The sequence below is a fragment of the Cryptomeria japonica genome, chromosome 10 (genome assembly GCF_030272615.1).
Source record: "Cryptomeria japonica chromosome 10, Sugi_1.0, whole genome shotgun sequence".
Lineage (NCBI taxonomy): Eukaryota > Viridiplantae > Streptophyta > Pinopsida > Cupressales > Cupressaceae > Cryptomeria > Cryptomeria japonica.
The window spans coordinates 101,028,466-101,055,135 of NC_081414.1; the positions used below are offsets into that span (position 1 = coordinate 101,028,466).

The window sequence follows — 26,670 nt, forward strand, 5'->3', positions numbered from 1 at the left end:
TACCACTACCTTACAAAAGTATGTAATATCATTGTTTATACAATAATATTAGTTTATTCTATTTGAATATTTCAAGAAAATATTAATTAATAATAATATTTAATAAATAAATAAGTATTTAATAGCTTCAAATCTTCATACATTAATAAATAATATATTAATTAATAATAATAATTGTTTTGTTTAGGTTATATATAATGATTTAAGGAGGGGACATGACAGTCCGCCCTTCCTGAAATTGCTTGTCCTCAAGCAATTAACAATTTTCTCAAATTGAGTTATCTCCCAATAAAAAGACAAGGCATACATAAAGATATGTAGCATACATGAAATATACACTCAATACATGTAAAGTAATGAGGGATGAAGCCTGAATACATCTAATACACATGAATACGTGCAAGGAATGTAGCATGAGGCATTAAAAGTATGTAAGACAGGGAGGGTATGAAGTAATACACACGAAATCATGTAAATACATGCAAGACTTGAAGTATACATGAAAGTCTTGAAGCATGGACAATAATACACGTAAAATATGACGCGTACATGTCATATGCATGTGCAAAGCATGTATATGAAAAACATGCAGAGTAAACACTCTATGCACAAACCCAACACACCGAGCATACACATGTACACATAAGACATGAGTCATATATATGAATACACATAAGGTGCAAATCCAAAGTATATGAGGTAAGAAGCATCAACGTAAAGCATGGAGTATACACATGAATATACACAAGGTTTGAAGCATATGTGTAATACAATTAAGGCATGCAACATACACGTGAAATACACGTACATAAAGTACGGATTATACACTTGAATTTGCTTAAGTTAAGTAGCATGAATTCAATTAAGTCAAGAAGTATATATATGAATGCACATAGCGCATATAAATTCACTGTCATAGAGCATACAAAGCATGAAGAACACATGAATCACATATGGAAAATAATGCAAATCATCCACAAGAACATGCCCAATGCATAAATCATTCATAAGGCATGTAGACATATACATACATGTAAGGCATGAAGTATACATGTCAGGGGTGAAGCAATAAATACACAGCAGGCACGTAAAGCATGAAGCAATATCCTATACATCAGACATGGAGTGCGAAAGCATGAAGTTTGAAGTAGTGCACATGTAAACATTAAGTAATATACATAAGGCATGAAACATAGAGAGAGCATTCACGTAAAGCACAAGGAAATATACCAATACACTGAGGCATGAAGTATGCACATAAGACATGTAAGGCCTGAAACAATATACCAATACACATAAGGCACATGATATATATAAGGAAGGCGGTCATGGAATGGACATGCTGAAGACACATCAGTCATGAGACACGCATAAAGACTCAAGGCATACATGCTGAAAAATATATCAGGCATTAGACAGTCACACGAATTCGTGTACTATATAGGCAAAGAGTACACAAAGCGTACATTAGGAAAGGGCAATCATGCCGAAAACATGACAACATTATACAACCTCATAATCATTTATATAATGGAGCAATCATGTTGAAGACACATTAGGCATATAGAAAACACATAATTATCTGCAAATATACATGAAACATACTTTTAAGAGAAACATACATAAGGCATGTGAATACACTTAAAACATGAAGCATACACTTAAGGCAATAAATACACACGTAAAACATAAAGTATACACATAGGGCATAGAGAATATGCGTGAATATACTTAAGGCAAGAAGCATTCATATGAAAACACATGAAGTATTGATTATACATGTAAGGCACATAAATATGAGCAAGGCATTAGGTATATAAGTCTAGGCATTCATACACATATAGAACATGAAACATATACATTGCAAAGCATGAATATACATATGGCTCGAGTCATACACATGAAAACTCCTACGACATAACCATACATATGAATACACATAAGATGTGAAACACCCATATGAATACACATAAGGCATATAGGACATGAAGCATACATACAAATATATGAGCATTTATTCAAGGCATACATATATATTTTAAAGCATATGAAACGAATGCTCATTGAATAGCTGCAAATCATCAATCACAAATGCACGTAAGGCATGAAGTACATATGTCAGGCATAAGGCAATGAATACACATCAAACACGTCCCTTAATGAAATATCCTAGTTATGATGTTTCAGATCTCGGTGTAGGGATTAAGAGAAAGTACCTCAACTTCTGTTGTAGTTAAACCTGCAGATTAGAGTTAGAAAATACTACAATTTTCACTAGGGAATGATTATATAAGCAACTATAGCATAAAGAGAGACTCATGTAGCAATATCAGAAACAAAAACATAAATTATGATAGTGGAGAAAATAATCATGTAGGGTGTCTTGTTCAACAGTTCCCCCTACTCAATATTATTATGTAGGGTGCCTTAAACAGCAGTTCCCCCTACCAATGTTGTCTTGTAGGGTGCCCTATATAGCAGTTCTCCCTAATATATATCTACAGGGTGCCCTATAAGCAGTTCTCCCTGATTTAGATTTACAGGGTGCCCTAGTAGCAGTTCTCCCTGATTTATATTTACAGGGTGCCCCATAAGCAGTTCTCCCTGTTTTATATTTGTATCAATTTTTTTTGTTAGTTCTGCTTTATATCAGCATTAATCATTGTTTGTCAATCACTGCGCTAATCCTTATATTATTAGCATTATATGAATTCATAGTATTATAAATTTATAATAATTTGCACAGACTGAATTTGATTTTCTAATTCATTTCCGGGTTTATATATGCATAGTGTCTAACAGTAATGGAGCCTTAAGATTGTTTTGAACAATTGTATGTTATTTGCCCATCTAATATCATATTGTATTGACGTCACTAATTTTATTGTGATTGTACACAAAAGTTTAACAATTACTATTTTATTATATATAAATTATAGCTGTTACATTTAATACTAACTCAGAAAATTACTCCCATGCGTACCTGTCACTGCTTGCTTCTCCTTTAATCCCAGCTGGCAGCCTTTTTCCCTCAGGTGAGCAAGAACATGCTCTGATACCACTTGTAATGTCCCCTATTAGGTTTAGACCTGTTTAACCATAATTAATCTATTTCTATACACTTATGACTTAAACTAACTTAAGTAGGAGACAAATCTATCTTAACATGAATGAAATCAGTGTCATTCCACCGTTCAATCAGTAATTCAAATTACCATTTCCATATATTTCTATGTATATTTATATTTATTTTCAGATAGTATTATAATATATATTTTACTATAGAGCAGTTCTTATAAAATATTATAATAATTATAATCATTATATTATTTTCTATAATTATATTACTATTTAGTTCTTTCTGATTATACAATTTAATATTGTTATTAGTCTAATCAAACCATATATATATATATATATATATATATATATATTCCCTACTATATCAATTATTAACAATGCCATTTTCTAATCATTAGTCTATCTGGTAGCTGCAAGGGTAGACAGATCTGACGTGCGTCAGATCTGGTTTGCCACTGTATATGGGGTTAAGTATGACTGCCTTACGTATTATAGAGTATATTAACATTACTATTAAATCCTTTATTAAAATATTATAGGTTGTATATATATTAAGCACATCCCCGTGCATACCACCAAGAACAAAGATGTTTACTGCCTGATTGGGCCTTTGCGGCCAAATGCTCAAATGATCCAAACTGGATATATTTACAATCCCAGGTTGCCAATATCTATATTCCATCTGATGATTACCCATAATATATATATTCCATTCCCCTTCGATGGAATGAATTTTCCCTTTATTATTTACTTTTATTCTGCTTTTTCGTTGAGAGTTGTAACCCTTCATTAATGGGTTGTGTTTTTCCCATTATGATCTAATTACGTCTCTTAACATGTGATCAGTGTCTTGATCATTATTATTACTGATAATTAGTAAAAAGGTACCTCTTAATTAAGATATCCATTAGTTTGTAGTTGACTATCGAATTGATATTGAATAAAAGCGCTCAGGTTAAATGCTTGATTATTATCGAATTGATGTATACGAGTTGCTGTTGCATCCCATCGAATACACAGATGTGCTGCCTGTAACTTATAATTAATAAATACTACTCTACCACTACCTTACAAAAGTATGTAATATCATTGTTTATACAATAATATTAGTTTATTCTATTTGAATTTTCAAGAAAATATTAATTAATAATAATATTTAATAAATAAATAAGTATTTAATAGCTTCAAATCTTCATACATTAATAAATAATATATTAATTAATAATAATAATTGTTTTGTTTAGGCTATATATAACGATTTAAGGAGGGGACATGACAGTAAGATGAGCTAGGTACATTGAACTTGGACACCTTGACTTTGAATGACTTGATTGGTTGATGATGACTATAGATCATTACAAAGAAGTCTTTGCTTTTGGGCAATATCTCTTGATACTCAACATTTCCAAGCTTTGATGTGATTATGATGGGTCATATTCGCAAATTGCATCATCTTGGTGATCAAGTTTCTAACTTTGCTCAACTCTTTTGAAACTCTCTTTCCTTGACACATCTAACTTTCACATCTTATTTGGGAATTTTCCTCCTTATGATGAGTTTCCTCTTTCAACCTTGGAATCTTGAAATTCACTTCCTTGTATGCTATTCTTGAGTTGTGGAATATGTTGCAATATGCATCTTGACGTCTTCTTCATTGATTGTCTTGTTGTTGTAATACATTCCATGTGGTTGTCTTCCTTGTAGTGTGATTCTTGCCTTGATGTTGTCCATGCCTCACCATCATCTTCATCATGTCTTAATCTCGAGGTGTTGATCTTGAATGTTCTTTAACTTTGACCTTAGGATCTTGGATTTCCGAAGGAAATTCAAGATTGTTGTAGTAGTATCCCTCTTTATCATCTTCTTGAATTCCTTGTCAAATGGTGAATGTGATCCTCATCTTCATAGTGTTGTCTTTGCAAGTGCATCCTCCGTCTGCATTTGTTACTTGTGCATGATGTCCTTTCCTTGCATCGTTGAGGTGTTCCTTCCTTGACGCCTCTTTTAGAACTATCTTGATATGTTCCTTAGACTTGATTGCGCATTTTATCTTCCTCTTTGCTTTGAATGTGTTGACGTTGAACTCTTCCATGCTATTAAATTTCATGTCACCTTGCCATCTTTGTAGAGTAATCCTTGTGTAGCCATCTCCACATTGTATCTTTGAAGTTGTGATGATGTTTCTCCTTGTCTTCATCATTGAAATGTGAATCTTGTGCTCGCCTTGGAATGTAGACCTTGTCCTTCTATTGGTGAGTTCTTCATATTCATCTTTCCTAGCCTTCCAATCTCACATCAAAATCTGAAAGGAAACACAATGACTCAATAATCATGTAAATATAATAATAAAGCAACACTCAGTCCTTCACTCTTTGTAGATCCTTAATCATGTTTTAAAAAATTCGGATTCCTTCAAATCTGGAAATGACTTTTCAAGTCTGGAAATTGTTTGCAATCAGGTCTGATCTGAATTTTCTGCTCCTCAAAACCTGGTGTAAATCACCATGAATCTGCCCTGAAATTGCTCTAAGTCCTTTTTTCAAATTCGCTCCTAAATCTGATTCTTAATTCTGTTAATGCATAATAGCTTCTGCAAGATAAGACATCTCTAACCATTGCAATTGACCTCCTTAATTCTGTTATTGTTTATTCTTCTTTGCTATGCTTTCCGATTTGAATATGATAATCGGGTTTTAACAGATGATTGTCAAATTATAAATATTGTCACTGTTATTAGCAATTGTTAACACTGTGCATATATGATAAGCATTGATCTATATGCTATCGGGCTAATAAACCCAATAGCATATTAATGGCGATTCATTTTATGAATCAACATTAATATGTTATCAGGGTATTAACCCGATAACATATAATGTTATGTTATAAAACCCGCAATGTAATGGTATCGGGTAAACATAAATTAAACCCCGCTTTGTTATCAAACACCGATTCATTATCGGGCTGCATAATTAATGATAATTGCTAAATGCCAAATAATAACCGATATCGGGCATGAAGAGGCACCAATCAATAGGTGCCTTGATCGGTCATGCCCGGTCAAGACATCTATTGATTGATTGCCTAAACATATAAAGGCTGATAAGAATCATTTGGAGAAGACATAGAAAACGATAAATGATCTCTCTCCTTCAGCCTGCATCATAAATCAGAATTATTAGACATTGAATTTAGAAATAATAATCACATAGCATTATTAGTAATATAACTTGTTCTTCAATTGAAATTGAATAAACTTTACAAATTCTCCCTTTTTGCTGATGAATTTGCCTTCAATGCAAGGTAATCGAAAAGATTGTTTCAAATCTGCTACTAAGGTCTGCTCCTCTGTTCCTTAGTCGCCTTGAATTGGATTGATTGATGTTTGAAATGAGCAATCTGATCCTTTCTTTATATGACTCTTCACCCTTGAATTCGTTTTACATCAATTAGGTCGGATACCATTAGCAATTATTCATTTTGCTTGAAATTATCTCAATTCAATGCACGTTTAATTATAATAATATTATTAAGTTGCTTTTAAAACTATATATTATTGGTTCAGTTTTTAAATAATATTATTAATTATCTTAATTTGAAAAAGAGGACATGACAAGCTGGTTGTTGTTATTGCTCAACCTGCCAGGTTGCATAGCCTATTGTATTTTATCAGAGTTGGTCTTACCTGCAATTTCAGACAACTCTGGAAACTGCATTACAACATAGTAAATATATGCATATTGTAAAAATATTCTTGAATAGGTGGGAAGGGAAATATTTTTTGTGTAATTGTGGGAAGATTTTTATGTTTCAATGAGTAGTAATAATCACTATAATCTTCTCAAATTCTCATAGAATTTATATGATGTTTGGCTTTAGTATTTTCTGAAGTAGGCTTTAATATAATTGAATAGGGCGTTGCAGGTACGCATGTCACAACACAATGCTGGGGATGGTACCATTTTGCAACCCACACCCATCGCAGCTGTAGATGTGAGTCATTATTTCTAGTAAATGAATGTTTAAACATTCCACAATTTGAAGCAGATCACAAAATATAAAATGCTGCCATTTGATTGCTTGTTTTTCATTCATCTAAACTTTAATCATTTTTCTGAAATCTATTTCTGTTGGAGTATCTGCTGCTTTCTGAAATCAGTTTGTTTGGGAGAGAAATTTTTCTGCAGATGTTACCTGCTGCTGCCTACCCAGACAATCCTGCTACAAGCTTTGCAACAAAATTTGTGCATGCATCCACAAACAAAAATCGATGCTCTATCAACCGAGTGGTGGTAACTCCTGTTCTATTTTATTTGAATGAATCCATTTTATTTTACTCCTGAAAACAAGATTTACACCAACAGAGCATTGTGATTGTCAAAGAAACCTTTGCCTATGCAAGGAATGAGAGAACCTCGACTATGGCCCAATCTTGTTTAAATTTTTTTAACTGCACCTTGGTGAATGGATAGGTATCATTTGGAAAAGTAGTTTCTCATCTTTTTGTTTAAAGAAAACTTATTGTTGCCAACCAAATTGTATCCCTTAAGACTCTTGCAGTTGTTCCTTTACATCCAAGAATCCCCTAGAAGAGGTCTTCCACAAGTGAAAGAGGTATGGTAGAATAGGTTTCTAACCATCCTCAAAATATTGTAGCTAGTGAACACTAGAAGATATGTGAGTGTTATTTATTTCTTTTAGTCATACAAATGCAATTATAGAAATATACTTACTACAGCTCCTCAGTGAGTATTTCCTTATCAGCACTAAATATAAAAAATCTTCCACAGCATGTCTTGTTTCTGAATACTGGATTCTACCATTACAATATTCTTTAGAGGATTTAGTAACACTAGTATTGTTTTATTTAGTAAGCTGTTTTAAGTTTGTCCTTTCTCCTTGATGCCTGTGTGTTTATTCTCACCTGTTCAGTAGGGTGAAAAAACTGTAGAAGTTCTTTTTTCTGGTATGAAATCTTTTTTCAAAACAAAATTCAATTTGTTGGAAAGTTTTGTGCCTTGGATTTCTTTGCTGCTGGTCTTTGAAACTGAACTGGTGATTTGCAAAGAAGCAGTTTTCAGGAGGAAATATAAACTGTCTTTTAACAATAGGTTGTTGTCAATAAACTGAAAGGAATTTATCTTCCCTTTTTGTCTACAGCAGTTTTTTAGTGGAAGGCATGTCAGCATATGTACTATCTTGATACTGTGCAGAGTCCCGTGCCCTAATATTGACCTTCACATTACTTTTTAAATTTTTTGAATGCAAATCTAAATCCTTTGATATTAATGTTTTAGTGATGCCCAGTACCTCCATCATTTTGATAGATCTATGATTCTTCTATTTCAATTTATTATTTCTTCTTGGTTGACTTCGCTACTAACAGTTGATATTATTTCTTTATCAGGGATTTGAGCATGTCATCATTTCCATCTTATTTGCCACATGTTTGTACCTGCACAACTTTTTCTTAAGTGATTTATTCTTGTAATGAACCTAATAAAAAGGTATCCTGTTCAACAATCATAGTGTCAGAAGTAATTTCTTATTTTATGTTGGAACCTTCTGCATTGGCTAGAATATTTTGCAAGACCTCAAAGAGTATCTGATACACTGCTCTTTGCACTATGAACTGTCTGATAGCCAATACATTTAAAGACTAACTCCATTGAAGTTTGTTCACTAAGGACAATAACTAAATGTTTACTAACCTGCTTTTTAACGTTAATGTTACGCATGCTGTGCCATGTTCCTTATAAAATTCATTGTTGGGTTTTGTTATTATTTAAGGTATTTTCCTACTTAGTTTTAATGGTAGTTAAATAAGTTCCAATCTGTCTTATTTTCATCTGTTTTGTTTGGTGGGTTTAGTAAAAATATTTGTGGAACTAATTTTCTATAGTTAAATAATGTTATATACATTCATACAACAATATGGAAATGTAAGCATACATTATAAAGTAATGTTGTAATATTTAGCTTATAATGGTTATTTAAGTTGTTTAGTTAGTTTTTAGTAACTTTCTATTCTGTAAGTCAGTTAGTATTTAGAATCTTTCTATTCTGTCTTTAGTTCTCGATTGTTTTAGTTATATAAAGATCTTCTGTAAATGATTATATAAGGAGTATTCCTCTACTTTGTTAATAACAATCGATTATCATTTCATACATTTGCTTCATTTGATATTAATTTGTGAATTCTGTTTTCTATTTTTTATAACTTAAATTCTTTTCTCATTTTTCGTTACTTGTGCATGATGTCCTTTCCTTCTTTGATTATTTTTTGATTATTTTTTGACGTTAATATAGTTTCTTTCTTTCTTTCTATCTTTTCACCCTTTTTGGAATAGTTGTCTGATTTTTCAACCAAGTCAGAGTTGAGACCAATCTGTTATGTTCTTGTAGGGTCATCGACTATTCTTAAATTAACTGCAGATTGTTAATTTTGTGGATCAGAATTAAAATTTATCTTCTTCTATGTATTATCTATCACTGAATTGTTGTATAAATCTGATTGTCTTCTTTTATGTTGCAGGAGAGGAGGAGCATTTTTTATTTTCAATGTACATTCTCACACATTTCATTTGGTATATGTAGTGGGCTGGGTACGGTCAAGCGATGCCTTGACCGGCCATGTCTTTTGGACATGGCCGATCAAGACATCACTTGATAGTGCCCCCTCACGATAATAAATGTTTGAATGAGAGACTTCATTTATCTCTCATTCAATCATTTATCTTACCAAGGCTATCATGCATTAACACAGATAAGTTGCAAAATGTTGTGATAGCATTGTAGTTCTCCTTGGTTTTCTGTTGCATGGATTTTATTACTCACTTCTTCTCCTTGGCTTTTGTTTTTGCTTGGTATATATTTTTTTCCATTTTTCCTTTATACATAAGGAAATCAATGTTGTGTCATGATTTGATAGGAATGACATGTCCACTACAAGAATTATGATTCTTTATTGTGTCATTGTGGTAGGGTATTTTTTTGTTTGCTTCAAATTTGTTTTCAATTCTTTGTTGGGTCATTGCTATGCTTTTGCAGAAAAAAAGGTACTTTTGAGTGGTGAATTTGCATGGTCCAACCACAATGCATGGGTAATTTTGGAGATGTTTTCCACTTCTTTCATCTTTTTTTGGAATTTTGGTGCAACATTGTTTTGGTATACGACAAGAATTCATGGGTTCCTTTGAAGGTGCTCAATTAAAATTTATGACCATTTTGTTCCACACTCTAGGATAGATTAGCAAGTACTCTTTTTAAATCTATATGATTGATGAATGTAGAAGTAGACAATAAAAAACCTCACAGGAACAAAACTTTCACTTGAAAAGTGTCAGTTGTGGTTCCTTGAGGCTTTTTATTTTTCTTTTGTGTATGATTGTTGCACTGTATTTAAGCCAAATATTGATGGGTTACCTTTACTACATATCTTTTGTCATCCTTAGGAGAGGTGCAGCTTGAAGCCCTTTTCTAATCTATGATTAAGAAATTAATTAGGGTCTTCTTAATTCCAGATTTCCATTCTTTATTTTTGATTTGTAAGGCACAACCAAGGTTGCGGTAATTGTATTAATAATAAAAATATTTACACTTGGTTGCAGAATAAGGCCAGCCAAAGATCCAAATCACCAGCCTTTAACATCTACAGAGTTGAGGCCAGGGCCCACATTTCCATTCTTAATCTATTTGTATTGTTCTAGTGAAAGTACTCGAGAACAATTTTAAGGAAAAACGTAATGGTTGATCTGGAAGTCTGAATTTAGTTGTACGAGGCAAGGGTTACTAAACTTGAAGAAGAAGAAATTCCCATTCTGATGAAATATCACATATTTGTTGTAGGGGGATCAGGATGATTGTTAAATTGTGCCGAGTCACTAGTTATAGGGGTTGTGCTTCTCCAAGAGGTCCACAAATGATTATAGGGATGGCTTGATTAGTAGTGATTGAGTATGATAATTAATGTAAATGAGTATGCATATTTTCAGAGGAAACCTATATATTACTCTCTTTCATTTATTGTGTGAGGGTTATCACAAGGTGTTTCCTTTCATTAATCTGATTTGTTTTTCGTGGTTTATTCCAAGGGACTCTTGTTTTATGAGTCCATGCCAAGAATAGTTTTTCCGCTATTTGGTACAGATTCTTTCTTAGGTTTATTGGGTATAGTTGTTGGTGATTGTTGATAGAAAAACCTTGACCAAAGTGTAAGGTTTAATATTCTATTATATGTAGTAAATCTTGGTGTGATGCAATTCAAAGGGAGAACTTATATATGTAATAATTATAAACCAATTTATAATAAATGACATTCATATATAGACATCCATAACATCATATACCCATTTACTTTAATGTCTTACATATGTCATAATTCATTCATCATGTTTCATCCATATAAATCATATTTATCTTCCACACTTCTTTATTCGTATATATATTTAGTTCATATATGATTCCATATTATTCCACACTATTTCACACTCTTATCTCCCACTTTCCTTTTTTATATATGCTCTTAATGCCTTTTCGTAATGCCTTTCCATCATATTCTTTCATAATAGCTCTTAATTATCTTATTCCCACGAACTTGCCTTTAATTCTATAGTATTTTACACTTTTATAGCTTATTTTGGTATATGAGAGGTGTTTTAAAGCTATTTAAGTGGTATATAATGGATATATGGGTCTAGAAATGACCCAAATGACATGTGTGGTGCCTCACTGCCCTCTATATCATGCTAACATTCTTCAGAGGCCTAAAATTTTATCTTGTCCTCAAGACAACTTGGTGAAATCACTCATATCCTTAATGAATGCCTTTCTTGTTATGGTTCTTCCTCAATAACAACACTCTTTGTTTTTGTGACATGTTTCTATTGTAGTCTTTTCAGTTATTCTTTACTTATTTTTAGTAGTACCCCTTTGTTCACTCTATCTCTACTAAAAAATTTGAAATTGCAACAACTGAAACATATATGTTATCTTTTTCCATTTGGATCCATCAATCCATTCATTATTTGTTTGCATACATTCTAACTTAGAGTCCTTCAACTTTTTATTCCAACACATTTTTTCAGAATGATTCTCTAATTCGAATCGACTCGTTAGTGTATGGTACCACGTTAAAAAGTAGTGGAGAGCAGAGTGGGGCTCCGGCCTGCTTGACCAATAGACTACTTTTATCATTATTCTTCTGTCTGTTCATGCATTTCGTGGAAAGAGGTTTTCATGTCATGTCTATTTTCTAAACTTTATGTCCCTTTCAGCCCGCATAGTCATGTTACTTTACTGATATAAAGTACTGTTTTGCTTTTACTCGTAATTCCAATTTAATAGTCCTTTACAACTAGTTGAGGACAGCTATCAAATAAGATCCGGATTAAAATTATGAAATTTCCACAGCTCATAAAGCATACGGATTTTCAGAGTTGAAGACTGTCTTATCTACACAAGATTGGAAAAAATAGTTTGGATGCAATAAAATTTGAATTGTTTGATTGGTGAAACTATTCTTTTTTAAATGAAGGTTCCAACACCTCTCTTTAGTATGTCCTTTCCTATGACAATGAGAACATTTCGTTTCTTGAAAACTTGGTTTGTAGTCATGGTCTTTACCATCTTTTATAGAAATTGTTGTTAGTTTTATAGACTAATCTGTTTGTGATAGATATTTCCTTGGCTCTTATTGGCTAATGGAGCAACAAGATACATTTTTAGGCTATCTGTCTATATAGTTATTAAGCATATTAATATGCAAATTTTTTTTTGCTTAGTGAAGGAAAAAATTCCTGCATGCAGAAATATCAAAACGTTTTCCTTGGTCGTTACTCAATTTCTTGGAAAAAGAGTATTGTATATGTTCAAATTATCAAAATTGGGAAGCATTAAAGTTTGGCAGTCTTGTAGTCAGGTTTATAATTTAGGGACAGGAAATGTCAAGAGGAAAGCCACAGATGTAGGTACCCATAGGGTTTTGAATTTTACAGATAGAAATATAATCTTGGCGAAATGCATGAGTTTCTATGGTTTTCAATGTACTCTCTTTGTGGTTAGTGTTAAGTTTGTCTGTAGGGTTCTGTTGGCATATTTGTCATTGATGTCCACTTGCACACCCAGTTTGGGCTGGTAATGCTTGCAGTTTCTAATACGCATTTTGATATCTGTAGATTGACAACAACATTACTAATGTTAACAGCAGATATATAAGAATTAACATGACAAACTGAACAGAGAACAGAATGGTGTTGATGAGAGTACAGAATTCAAAACTTGAAATCTTTACCATTATTTTGTTGTTATTTATTATGCCATATCTGGAACTATTGAACAAAGGATCTAATATCCGTCTTGCAGCAACATGTGATCCTTGAAATGATTATGTTTATAACAAAAGATTGTATTGAGGACAGTTTGAATGGAAGTTAGAAGTCGGTTCTTTGTAGTTATAACCGTTTTCAAATAACAACTAATCACTATCCTTATTTCTGCGACCCTTTTGACAAGTATTTGGCAATGTTTGGTTTATGAACAATGTATTATGGTTAGTTGAAAGCAGTTCGAACCATGAGGTAGTTATGATGACAGTTCTAACTTCCCCAACCTGCATTCACATACTATATATGCCTTGTTTGGAGTTTGGGAGAGGAAGTTAGTAAAAATTGTGTAAATGCTGAAAAAGGAAAGAAATTGAAATGTATTTCCATGAGGACCGAATCTGAAGGATAAAGAATATCATTCATAATCTGAAAAAGTTGTCTGCATGATGTTCATAGAGCTGTAAGGTTGAGAAAGGGTTATGAATAGACATTGAAGACTGTCCTGTGTATATTTTATTGGTGAGATGGATTGAAGATAATTCTGAGCACATTGAATAGGCATTGAAGACAGTTCTGAATCTGATTCAGAATAAGAACTGAAAGTGCAAAGGCTTGAGTCAGCTATATAGCAATGTGATTGTAATCCTGTGTTTATTCAGAATTTGTATTCCTGGAAGGAACCATTTTATGCATATGCTTTAGAATATCATTTATACTCCTTATTGATTTAACAGACAAGGATAATCAGTTTTCAGTTTGTAGAGAGTTTATTGAAGGATAACATTGTTTTGGAGTACATATTCAGATTGCAATCAGATTAAACTTGTTGGTCAATATTCAGATTGAAAGTAATTGTTTCAGTGGTCAAGTAGGATACTTTATCTTATCAACCAGATTGAAGTTACTTATTTATTGTGTTGTGTTCTACAATTGGTGTCAGAGCCAATGCTTAGAAAAAGACCTAATCAGTCTAAGTAGATCTTGGCTATATAACACATGGCTAACTTGGAAGGGTCTTCGTCTAACAAGGCACCTTTGGAAGGGTTTTGGACCATTAGAATGGAAAGTAAGTTATATTTCTTCCTTAGGTTTTGATAGCAGTAGAAAATGGTTATACTATGCCTAGCCTTCCTTTAACTTATCCTGCGGAGAAAAGGGATTATGAGACAATGCCAGAGCTTAAAATACTATACTATGTGGTTTGTCTAACATTGAGTTTGTCAAAGTTATGCATTGTAAGTCAGCCAAGGAATTTTGGGACAAATTGAAGAGCATTTATGAAGGAGATGACAAGGTGAAACGGGCCAAATTACAAACCTACAGGGATCGATTTGAAAGTGTAAACATGAAAGAAGAAGAACAGGTTGTAGACTATCTGTTACGAGTGGACGAGATAGTGAACGCGCAATCAAGGGCCTTGGAGAAGTAGTGAGAAAAAAAGTAGTGGTACATAAAATTCTAAGATCTTTACCCTCCAGGTATAATGCTAAAATTTCTACTATAGAAGAAGCTAGAGATCTTAAACAAATTACTTTTGTTGATTTGCATGGAATACTAATTGCTTATGAATTGAGAACGTATGATGAAGAGACTACTAAGAGAGAAATTGCTTTCGAGTCCACAAAGAAGACAAAAGGAGAAAGTTTGGGATGAGACACTGACATGGATGAAGAACTTACATATTTGGTAAATAAACTAAAAAGGAGTTTTGGCAAGTGCAAAGGGAAGTTACCCTTCAAGTGCTTCAATTTTGGGAAAACTTGGCATTGTGCTGCTAAGTGTCCTTATGAAAATGATGACCAAGATAATGGGGAAGGCTTCAAAAAGAAGAATAAAGGACAATCTTCTTACAAACAACAAAACTTTTCAAAAAAGAAGAAAAGCTAATGCATTAAAGAAGGCAATTCAAACTCAAAAGACAATGAAGAGTTTAGTGTTGAAACATTGTTTATGGCAATCGGACCTATTAGTGCAAATCAAAGTGATGGAAAGTTGCATGATGATGAAGAGAGTGAGATAAGTCTTGAAGGAGAACTATTGTGTGCCTTAGAAGAGATTAAAAAGAGAGAATTCACAGCAAAAAGTGTCAGCATTGAAGGAAGGTGATGGCCTCAAAAGGGAACTTGAGGAAAGGAACCAGATGATCATCAATCTGGAGATTGAAATTGAAGAAGGTAAGAAGCAAGCAAAGGTAATCAACACCAAACTCTTTTTAAAATCTGAAAATTGTTTAAAGTTCGAAAATGAAGTAGTCAATTTGAGGAATGAACTTAAACAATTGAAGATAGGCTTTGATAAACATTAAATTTGAAGAGAGTTCAGATTTGTTAGATGAAATGTTAACCAAATAGAGGTTAAATAATAATACATTTGGTTTGGGCTTTGAAAAAGGCTAAAGTTCTAGTGACAAGAACAATAGTAATAAATTAGTTAAAGTTTAGGAGCAAAAGAGGTATTCATAATGGCATTTCCTGTCAAGAAGATTGGCAACAACATATATCATTCCTTTCTTGGTTTTTGTAATCTTTGTAAGTACTTTGGTCATAAAGTAGTCAATTGCAGAGTATTACCATGAAGGAATGCTAATTTTTATCATGTAATATCCCTTGTCCAATTTGATGTAGTTTTTTGCAGTTTATAACACAAGGAAAATTGTCAAACAATTCACATACAAACTTCTAGCTTGCTGGTCTGAGTTATCAGTCTGATATAAATGCCTCTAATTGATACAAAGGCACCAAAAATGTTTGCAAATGATTTCTACAATATCTAAGCTATAAGCTCAATTCATAAATGACTTCTTTTGACCTTTTCAATACATATATATGATTTCCAAATTAGAAATGTGCACCTACAGTCAAGTGTCATTTTCACAAACACTTGGCTTGCAAACTTCTATCATCATGAATATGGATATATCATTAAATAATGACATGCAACTTATTTCTCCTTTATTATATGCAATCTCCAAATACAACCGAACATGTAGATACCATGACTCTAGGCTTACATTCATGAATCAATTACAATGAAGATTTAATATAAAATGATATCTACAGCAGCAATTCCCCTAATGATGACATATGATCAATGCACTATAAAAAATACAGAAAACTAGGTAAAGGAAAGTCTCCTTAAAGAATAGATGAATTGCAATGCAAACTCCACTAAAAATGACCTCCTCATGTGCCCAAATCGCGACTCTCTAGCTGCCGCCCCTATTTTTGGAGAAGATAATTTTATTAAATTGTTGGCTGCCTCCAAGTGCCAACACAAGCACCTAAAATGATCTCCACTCCTTTGTGAACCAAGTGCCACCTTTAAAGCATGAAATCGATGGCTCTAGGCACCCCCGTGAGCAAAAACGTGTTTCTCATGACTGGAAATTCATAAGTGTAATAACTGTATCAGACCCGATAGCTTTTGGAGATGATGCCCAAACGATTCACCAATGCCTGAATTGATGTAACATAAGAAGCAAGATTATCTCCAGCAAACCCTCCAATTGCAAATGAGAAAATTGGCCCTTGGCCACTAATTTTGCATCAATGAAAGGACTGAGATATGCTTTCCAATCTGCAATAATCTCAGCTGATAGTTTCACGGCCTCAAAATTGCTTAACCTATGAGAGTTACCATTCCCAAAGGCTGAATAATAGCAGAAACCCAAACTGGTTCCTTCTCCCTACAAGAACTCCCAAATCAAAAATCAAATCCTGGACGAGTTAGAAGCTTAACTGGACCTTCTTTTATACTTTTTTTCCAACCTTTCAAGAAGCTTCTAGAAATAATATTATTTCACTTAAGTGACTTTTATGATATAATATTAATTTAAGTCACTTTATTACATTAATTAAATATAAAGTTACCTTTTAATTTTTTATTTATTTGATAACTTTATAAATAATTAACTTAATACTTTTAATTAAAATAATCAATTACGTTATCCTTAAGAAATATTATTAATTGGGACAACTTAATTAATTATTTTGCCTCCAAAATGAGGACATTACATATCAGTAGAAATTCTTTTGATTCCTTGAAGGACTTTAGTATGATCTGTTTTAATTGTCAGAATATCGGTCATATTGCAAGAAACTGTTAGATGAATTTTACAGAAAACAATAGGACAAAGAGCAAGGTTTTGGATAAAAAGACAGAAAAGGTGTGGAGAAAGAAAGAGAAGAAATCCATGATTGTTCAGACTGCATTGCAAAGAAACAATATCTGTGGATAATTTATAGTGGTTGCTCGAATCACAGGATAGATGATAAGAGTAAGTTTACTAATTTAACTGATTGGAATGGTGGTGCAGTAAAGTTTAGTGACAGATCATCAATGCAAATTCGAGGTAAAGGTTCTCTAAGCATTAATGGTACTCTAAATCTTCATAATGTTCAGTATGTAGAGAAACTAAAGTATAATTTATTAAGTGTCAACCAGATGTGTGACAATGGGTATTTTGTGATTTTCAATGCACAAGGTTGTGAAGTTAGAAAAATTAATTTAGGGAAATTAGTGGCTGAAGGAAAGAGAACTGAAAGTAATGTATATGATCTAAGAGAGGTTAAGGGCAAAAAATGTTTGCTGGGTAAATATGATGAAAGTTGGCTATGGCATAGAAGATTAGGTCACGTGAATTTTGATAATCTTGTCAAGATTAGCTCTTTGAATTCAGTTAGACACATGCCTAAAATTGTAAAGCCTAAAATCATTGTTTGTAAGGAATGCCAATAGGTTCATGTGCTTTGCTTTATTTTCATCTCACCATTGTGGGCAGCTACAATTTATCTTTTTGACTTATGAAACTCTGAAATTAATATGCTAGGATTAATTGATGATTCAATCTTGGTCCAGTGTTAGAATTTTTGAAATTGGTATTGTAGTAGTAAAATACTCTTATTTTAATTACATGTTCAGGTTTTATAATTAGCCTCTTGGTTGGGAAATTAAAGTGGTACTTCATTTGGCTTTGAGTAATACCATGTTTAGCTCTAGCAGTTCTTTAAACAATATTTGAAATCCTTGCACTGCCTCTTGTGTGCTGGATGAGGTTTCTGAGTTATTTCTTTACCTTTTTGGTTAATTTGAAGTGGACACCACCGGGAAGGCGCCTTATTACTGGTTCACAAAGTGGAGAGTTCACACTTTGGAATGGGCAATCTTTTAATTTTGAAATGATTCTTCAGGTATTAGGCGCTTCATCTAAACTATTTCAGAGAGAAGCAAAAGTTTTGTTAAATAGATAAAGATTCTGCTGCTATATGTTAAATATGTAACACATAAATTAATTTGTATGTGACTTTATCTTGTTACCAGGCTCATGATCAGGCAGTCCGGTCAATGGTATGGAGTCACAATGAGAATTGGATGGTCACTGGTGACGATGGTGGTTTCATCAAGTGGGTCTCACATTTATAATCTGTGCTGTTCTTGGAACCTTATCTTTTCATCACTAGGGCTTTCAAGTTTCATTTATGAATGACTATTTACAGAGCAAGAGTTTATCTCATTGTCTTCTGCAAAGTTAGTTTTGTTGTCTATTTATTTAAATATATCAGTAGAATGCTTTTCACATGTTTTTCATCACACATTCTTTGATGGCAATTTCCAGGTACTGGCAAACTAATATGAATAATGTGAAAGCAAACAAATCTGCACACAGAGAGGCTGTACGTGATCTGAGGTAGTTTTGTTCTAGTGCTTTGTGTATTCCCTGTACTTTTGGTTTTGTTTGCCAATTATCTATCTTTATTTCATCTGTTGCAATGCTGCTTTTTGTATTTGAACAGTTTTTGTAGGACAGATTTAAAGTTTTGCTCCTGTTCTGATGACACAACTGTTAAAGTTTGGGATTTTGCTCGATGTCAGGAAGAACGTTCCTTGGAAGGTAACAAGAATATGCCAATAGCTTTACTTCATACAAAATGACTTCTGTGTGTGAATTTCAACCTATTTTGCTGTGGATACTTTCTCTTAATCTGATAAATTTTTCTCTATTTATCTCTGCATACTTTTTCTTACATATCCCATTTTCTGAGACAGAAAAACATTTCCTCAGCTAGGTATTAATAGTGTTTTTCAATTTTATTGTTTATTGATTTTATTTACCCATGTAGTTTCAACTAAAGTTAGTTTAATTTCAGAATGCAAAAATAAGCTGGATTGACAAAGGGTCTTTTCATATGGTTCTCACTCAGTCAGGTCATGGTTGGGATGTAAAGAGTGTTGACTGGCATCCAACAAAATCTTTGCTTGTTTCTGGTAAGATCAAAGTCTGATTTGGTAGCCAGGTTGATTACAACTGTTCGAGGCTTCTGTCTATATTTCCAAACTATGATATTATATTGACTGAAAGTTGAAACTTTATTTGAATTCTCTAGGGGGTAAGGACAATGTCGTAAAACTGTGGGATGCAAAAACAGGACGGGTTCTAAGCAATCTGTGAGTATTTATATGCTTTTTAATAGATTATTTTCAAAGGAGCTTGAGGTTTTTCCTTGTGAACTTTTTTGATGAAATCGTTTGGTTAATGTTGACATTTAAGTGCAGACATGGTCATAAGAATACAGTCCTCTGTGTCAAATGGAATCAGAATGGTAATTGGGTGCTTACTGCATCGAAGGACCAAACTATAAAGGTTTTTCTTTTGTCTAAGAGCTTGTTTGGGGAATTGAAATTTTATTTTTTACAGTAGTCTTATCAAGCATAGTTTAGTTAGTTTTAATGTATATCTTTTGATATTTGAATTCTGTTATGGTTTTTGCTCCATTTGTTGAAGACGTCTTCATGTGACATTTCCCATTTTCTGGTTCTGTCGGAAGACTCTATGTATTTCATATAAGTTTTTGCTAGTCCAAGGTTTAGTCTTTTTTGAGAATACAGATGTTATATACTAACCATACTCTGACTTCTATCCTAGTAATACATCACACACTGCTAATGTTATTAACACAGGTTTATTGTTTAAATGCTGTAAGGGGAAGACATTTACTACTGTGTCACAATATTTAGTTCCTTTCATTGCTTACCATGTGTGAAGTTGTGAATAATTGTCAGTAGTATAACATTGCATAGGAAATTTTATATTATCAAATCATATGATTCATAATTGAAGTGCCTCAGGAAAATGAGTGTCTTGTTATGCAAGTAATTTTTCTTATTATTTTTTTGTTAATATGTTTGCAGCTTTATGACATACGAACAATGAAAGAGCTTGAATCATATCATGGGCATCGTAAGGATGTCACAGGTTAGTTTGAAATTTTTGGTTGCCTATCAGCAATTTTGCAACAAAGTTCAAACAATTTGGAATTAAAACTTTTTTTGTTGCTATCATAAGCATTGACTTTCAATGTTTGCTTTTTTCAATATTCGTCCTTGTGAAGTCGTTTGTTATGGCCAGTTCACTAAACATTGCAATTGTGTTTTTAGATAATACCCAAATAAAAAAATTAACTTTACTTACTACTTGCCTCTTGTTTATAAGTTGTTAATATATTAATTACATATTTTTGTTATGCAACAAGTCTTGCTCTTTTTTGTGCAATCGCATGACAATTGATAAGTTCTATTTGGTTTTCTTGCATGTCTAGTCTATTTAAGATATTTGATGAAGTAATATTGTTAAAATATGTTTTTTAATTCCTATCAAGTGTCTTTGGAAATGTGAAAGTTAGAAGTATTTGTGCCAAAAAAAAATTAAAATAATATTATAAAATATAGTTAATAATGGTCAATTAAGTTAATTAGGATAGACTTTAGGAGTATTCTTTTATTCTTTCAATTAAGTTCTTATTCTTTGCTTTTCCTAGTTGATCTTTTCTTTTATGGATAGATCTTTGTAATGTCTTATTTAAGGAGACTTTCACTCTTTATTTCAATATCAAATATCTTAGAAATCATTCTTTGTGTTTTTAATTATTTTATGGTATCAGAGCTCAGGTTTGCAAAACCTTGGGATTGGTGAGCGTGTTACTGTTGTCACAAAAGCTTGCACCCTTGCTGAGCTATCAACTCAACAACCTCGTGAAACATGGAAACAACCCCGAAGTGTGGGACCTTGCGCAAGGGGGTTGAATCTCCCGAGAAGCCCGACTTCCTTCTCAATCTAGGTGCAGGTGTTGAACCAACTCAACACTTCAAAAATTACTCCTAAGCCTATCCTAACAACTTGTAGAAGAATAGGGAAGAGAAAAATGCTTAAAATGAAAGGAGGTGATGCACCAAGATAAGAGATGTTTCTCTCTCCACTCGAAATGGCTCAAAGAATCAACTAAAGTACCTAAGAGATGCACAAACTTCAGTTGCATGAATGACCCCAATGCATGTATGGAGGTTAGAATTTGTTACATGTCAAAGGGGAGAAGATTTCCCACAAGGCACACTTAGAAATAAATTAACACAACATATATGAGAGAAGAGCCACAAAACATGCACCTATGATGAAGGTAAGGGAACATACACAACATGCATAAGTTGAAGGACGACAAGAATGGTAATTTCAATTCATTCAAAGGCCAATGGCCAAACTTACAGTTGCAGAAATGCAAGATAAATACAAGAGAAGTGAAAGAGCATAGAATAGCTCAAGCCAACAAGGAAGAGAACCCTTTACAATGAGGCTTAACAACCTTATATAGAAAAATTGGTTGCAAGAGTTGTTGGAGCATTAAAAACCTTTAGTGTTGATCACACCATCTAGAAGTGTTGCAAGACGGAAGGAAGTCGGAAGACTTCGAAAACTTGGGTTCCCGAAGTTGGGAAGACTAAGGAAGGGATCTCGGAACTTCGGGATTCCGGAGTTCCGAGGAGAGGAGAGGAGGCTTAGCAAAGGAACTTCGGGGTTTCAAAGTTCCAGGGGAACTGAAAAAAGGCAAGGAGGGAACTTCGGAACCACGGGGTTCCGGAGTTTCGGGAAAGAGGAAGGAGACTAAGGGAAGGAACTTCGGAACCTTTGAGTTCCAGAGTTTCGGGAAAGGGAAGAAGAGAAAAAGAGACTTAGCAAAGGAACTTTGGAACCTCGGGGTTCTAGAGTTTCGGGGAACTGGAAAAAAGGGCTAAGGAAAGGAACTTCGGAACCTCGAGGTTCTGGAGTTCTGGGGAAGAGGAAAGGAACTTCGGAACCTCAGGGTAGTTTCGGGGAACCAAAGAGAAAAGGAAGCAAAAGAAAGAACTTTTGAACCTCGGGGTTCCGGAGTTCCGAGGAAGAGAGAAAAGGCTAAGGAAGGAACTTTGGAACCTCGAGGTTTCGGAGTTCCAAGGAAGAGGAAAGAGAAGCAAAGGAAAGGAACTTCCTCCAGACAAGACAACACTTCACACTTCATAAATCCACTCTTTTTCTCCTTGATCAACTGGGGCAACGCCGGTACATGGATCGTATCTGTGATCGGTTCTCACTGATGGACCAAGGGTGTCATAAAATGACAACATTTTTGGCGACCCCTTCAGGATGCTTGCCTGCTAAGCATGAAGTCCAGAAGCCTTGAGCATCCATTGGGCACTGAATCATTGAAAAAACCCAAAACATATGTGCACGATCACTTGGAGGGAAACTGGAAACTAGAGCGCACACCCTCTTAAGGAGGATGCGGCAGGTGCACAAACACTTATGAAAGCAAAACAACTTCTAGTCTAATATTTACATAGTCATCAACACCCTCTTCAAAAGTAGGGCTTGAGATGAATCCCATTCACTGGGATTGGAAGAATTTTGGCATCAAGCCTGGAGAGATGAAATGCATTGGCCTCTTTGCAACTAGTGATGACATATGGACCACTTCAGATTGCATCAAATTTGGAGTGTTGCCCAACTTTGGCTCTGTCTGCATCCCACTTTAGAACTAGATCTCCCTCCTTGAAGACCCTATTAGTAGCCTTTGTTGGCATTGTGTTGTCATTGATGTCAACCGGTATGGGATGACCATCGGTAGATGAGATGTATGTGCAACACTGCTATGAAGGAGTACATGATGTGATATCTTGGATATCACCTTGTGTTGCAGAACACCGGTAATGTAAGAAAGATGACCTCAGGAGTCACCTGCACACAAGATAATGCCCGACTTGTGTGATGAGATAGAGAGGTGTTTGAGCGGTTGTTTATGATGAAGAGGCAAAATGTTATCTGAATCACATCCACACCGGAAGAGAAGATTGAACATGTCACCGATATGCTGTGAGGTTGCTGAACAACAGGACTCCCATCGGATGAAGATGCAATCATCATGAGAAGCAATGACTAACAGTGTATGTGCTAACACCGGTTCACATATGCCTGTTTGAGGATATGCTGCACAAACAGGGAACTCACATGAGCAGATGACAAGGTGTTCCTCCACCAAGTAAGTGGAGCTTATCCCCTATATGCATTAAGTGCATTATAGTTTGGTGGATAAGAGTAAACAGATAAAGGCAAGAACTTGAAGGATCACTCTAGATCCACCGGTAAATTGAGGGAATGCCTTAAGTGCATGAGATCAGGGTTATGCACTGGACCGACAGAGAAGGCATGTTGAGATGCTGATACAACGGAAGAGTGATGTTTTTGTCATTCAGACAAACTGGATGAGCAGATATAGTCAGAGGAGAACAGTCTGACCGATGAAGGAGTCTAGTGAAGGATGATGACTGGTATCATCAAGAGTGATAACCGGTATGTAAAGCTTACCTGTAATATGAGCAAGGTGCAAAATGCAGATATGATAAGGTTATCGGTACAATGTGTGACACCGGCGAGGTTAACGAATCGGCAGGAAAAAGGAACCGGTTGAGTGGTTGATCGGTGATCCCATTTGAACCACCATGAAGTGCCAAGCTGGCAGTTAGTCGATATGGATGTCACATGAAGTCAACGTGGCGAACACGCGTTTGGATAAAGATGGAATGTACATCAACAGGGTTGTTGCAGGGCTGGTCAACTTTAATTGGATGTCACTCAAATCACAGGACAGGTTGCAGAGCTATTGCAGGCGTTTGAGGCTCGAGGTCTAGAAGACAACTACAAGTCAGCTAAGAGCGATTCAAAAGATCGAGGCAATGGAGGAAACAACACGACAAATCTTTTGTGATTGACCAAGGGATCAACTATGAGGGTAAAAAGCAAGTCGCCAGAGATGAAAGGTGTGATCTAGGAGATGCGAAAATGGCGGAGCTGTGCAATTAGATGTCAGAAAGATCAGATCGTGCAAGATCTGATTGGATTTGGTTTGCCTCGAGGAAGGTGAGGAAACCCTAACCGCTTGGATTTTGAATTGGTTTTTGGAGGGAAAACCTTGCTATAAGTGTGGGGGCCAAAGAGAATGGTTGTTGCTGCTGAATAGTAGAATATTGTGCGATTGCGAAGTTGAAGACTTCTGCAAGTAAGAGCAAATCAGCCAAGTGCTCAACAAGCATTTGTGAAGAGAGTGGGAGTGAGAGAGAACCTGGTTGAAGCATTCAACCGGTTGGAGAGAAGAACCGGTAGTATTCATACCGGCAGAACAAAGGTGAAAGAGACTGCAGAGAAGATAGACAAAGAACTGGCAGAGAGTTGAATCGGTGAAGAGCAGAGTAGTGAGGAGGAGATACAGTGAGAGCAATTCAAAAGAGAGATAAACTTGTAGGGCTTACCAGTAGAGAAGCAGCAGGTGAAGAGCAGCAGAGAAGTGAGTCGGTGAAGCAGAGAAGGTATCTCACCAACAGAGTAAGATATGTATAATGGTTGCAAGATTCACTTGTAACAAGATAACTACTTATGTATTTGATGTTTACATTGTGTACACTGAGTTGTAGCTCGGTGCAGGGGTTGTAGCTCCTTGGGTTGGTGCCCTAAAGTCAGGGGTTGGTGCTCCTTTGGGTTGTAGCCCATAAATCAGGTAGGTGTTGGTGCCCTAAACTTTGTAACTGTGTTTATTGTGAGGTTGGATTGGAGTAGTAGACTCCAACAACATTGCTCACCGAGGTTTTTCCCATTTTGGGTTTTCCTTGTATATGCTGGTGTTATGTGATGTCCCCTTGTGAGTGTGTTTTCATTTAAGTTAGTCTCCTCCATAACCGGTAAGTCTGCATTGAGTTAAATCTATCAACCGGTATGCTCACATAGGATTGCAAAAGAGATAGAGATTTGAGAACCACTAATTCACCCCCTCTCCCTCTTAGTGGTGCATTGTGTCTAATAGCCTTTTTGTCAAAAAATCTCTTGACCCGTTCTTGATTAGTCTTAGGCGTATGCATAGCCTAACCTCTAACCTCCTCCAGCTCCATCAGCTCAGCTAGCCTTACTGTCATGGCATCATTCTCTGTCAATTCGAGCTGATGTGCTAGTTCAAGAGAGGGTTACTCTAGGGAAGTTGGAAGTCTTGCTTCTTTCCCATATACTAGCATGAAAGGGGAGTTACTGATCGCCCTCTTGGGTGTGATCCTGTCAGCCCAAAAGGCTGTCCTCAACTTAGTATGCCATGCCCTCTAGTTGTCTTCAATCGTCCTTTTAATTATCTTGATGAGGTTCTTGTTGGAAGATTCAACTAAGCCATTACCCTGAGGGTAATAATTGGATGATGTCTTCAAGTATACACCATGCTTCACTACCCAAGAACTGATTTGGGTTCCAACGAATGCCTTGGCATTATTTGATATGATGGTGGAGGGGACACCGAATCTTGTCACAATTCCATCAAGGAATTCCAATACTGAGGCCTTAGTGGCATCCCTCAATGCAACTACCTCTGTCCACCTAGTGAAGTAATTGGTTGCGGCCAAGATCCACCTGTGGCCATCACTAGAAGGTGGATTTATCATTCCAATGGAAGTCTAAACCCCATTGTGCGAATGGTTGATCTGCTCTGATGGGGTGAAGAGGTAGGGCAGCTAGTCTTTTCTTTCCAGAGAAGAAAGTACATTTCTTGCAATTCTTCACCCATCTATGTGAGTCATTTAATAAGGACGACCAGTAATAACCAACCCTCATTATTTTGATAGCTGTAGTCCTTTCAGAGAAGTGGCCCCCTGAAGAGCCATCATGAAATTCTTCTAACAATCCGCTGACTTGATTTTGCTCGATACATCTTAACAAGACTCCATTAGAGTCTCTTCGAAAAAGGGTGCCATCCACTAAGACATAGGGGATGGACTGCAACCTAAAATGCCTTCTTTTGGTCCTGTCCAGACCTTGGGGGTATCTACCTTCCATTAAGAAGGTGGTCACGTCACTTACCCAATTGAATTGAGTGTCGTTGCTAGTTGGTTGATCCCCTTGTAACACAAGGGCGACCTCTGAAGTAGTCTC

At 35.0% G+C, this 26,670-nt stretch overlaps 1 protein-coding gene across 6 annotated transcripts in view; it reads left to right on the plus strand.

Annotated features, from left to right (window-relative positions):
- Nucleotides 1-26,670, plus strand: part of LOC131072555 (flowering time control protein FY) — a 104,448-nt gene that overhangs the window by 31,918 nt on the left and 45,860 nt on the right. For 3 of the 6 annotated variants that reach the window (XM_058008732.2, XM_058008729.2, XM_058008728.2), the window contains exons 5-14: nucleotides 7,006-7,074; nucleotides 7,269-7,373; nucleotides 18,500-18,595; nucleotides 18,726-18,808; nucleotides 19,021-19,092; nucleotides 19,199-19,296; nucleotides 19,611-19,670; nucleotides 19,790-19,850; nucleotides 19,959-20,046; nucleotides 20,595-20,658. In XM_058008732.2, the coding sequence (XP_057864715.2) occupies nucleotides 7,006-7,074; nucleotides 7,269-7,373; nucleotides 18,500-18,595; nucleotides 18,726-18,808; nucleotides 19,021-19,092; nucleotides 19,199-19,296; nucleotides 19,611-19,670; nucleotides 19,790-19,850; nucleotides 19,959-20,046; nucleotides 20,595-20,658 (796 nt within the window). Of the gene's footprint in view, nucleotides 1-6,995; nucleotides 7,075-7,268; nucleotides 7,374-14,310; nucleotides 15,581-18,499; nucleotides 18,596-18,725; nucleotides 18,809-19,020; nucleotides 19,093-19,198; nucleotides 19,297-19,610; nucleotides 19,671-19,789; nucleotides 19,851-19,958; nucleotides 20,047-20,594; nucleotides 20,659-26,670 lie in introns of those variants that run through there. The other 3 variants (XM_058008731.2, XM_058008730.2, XM_058008734.2) reach the window with 2 other exon arrangements.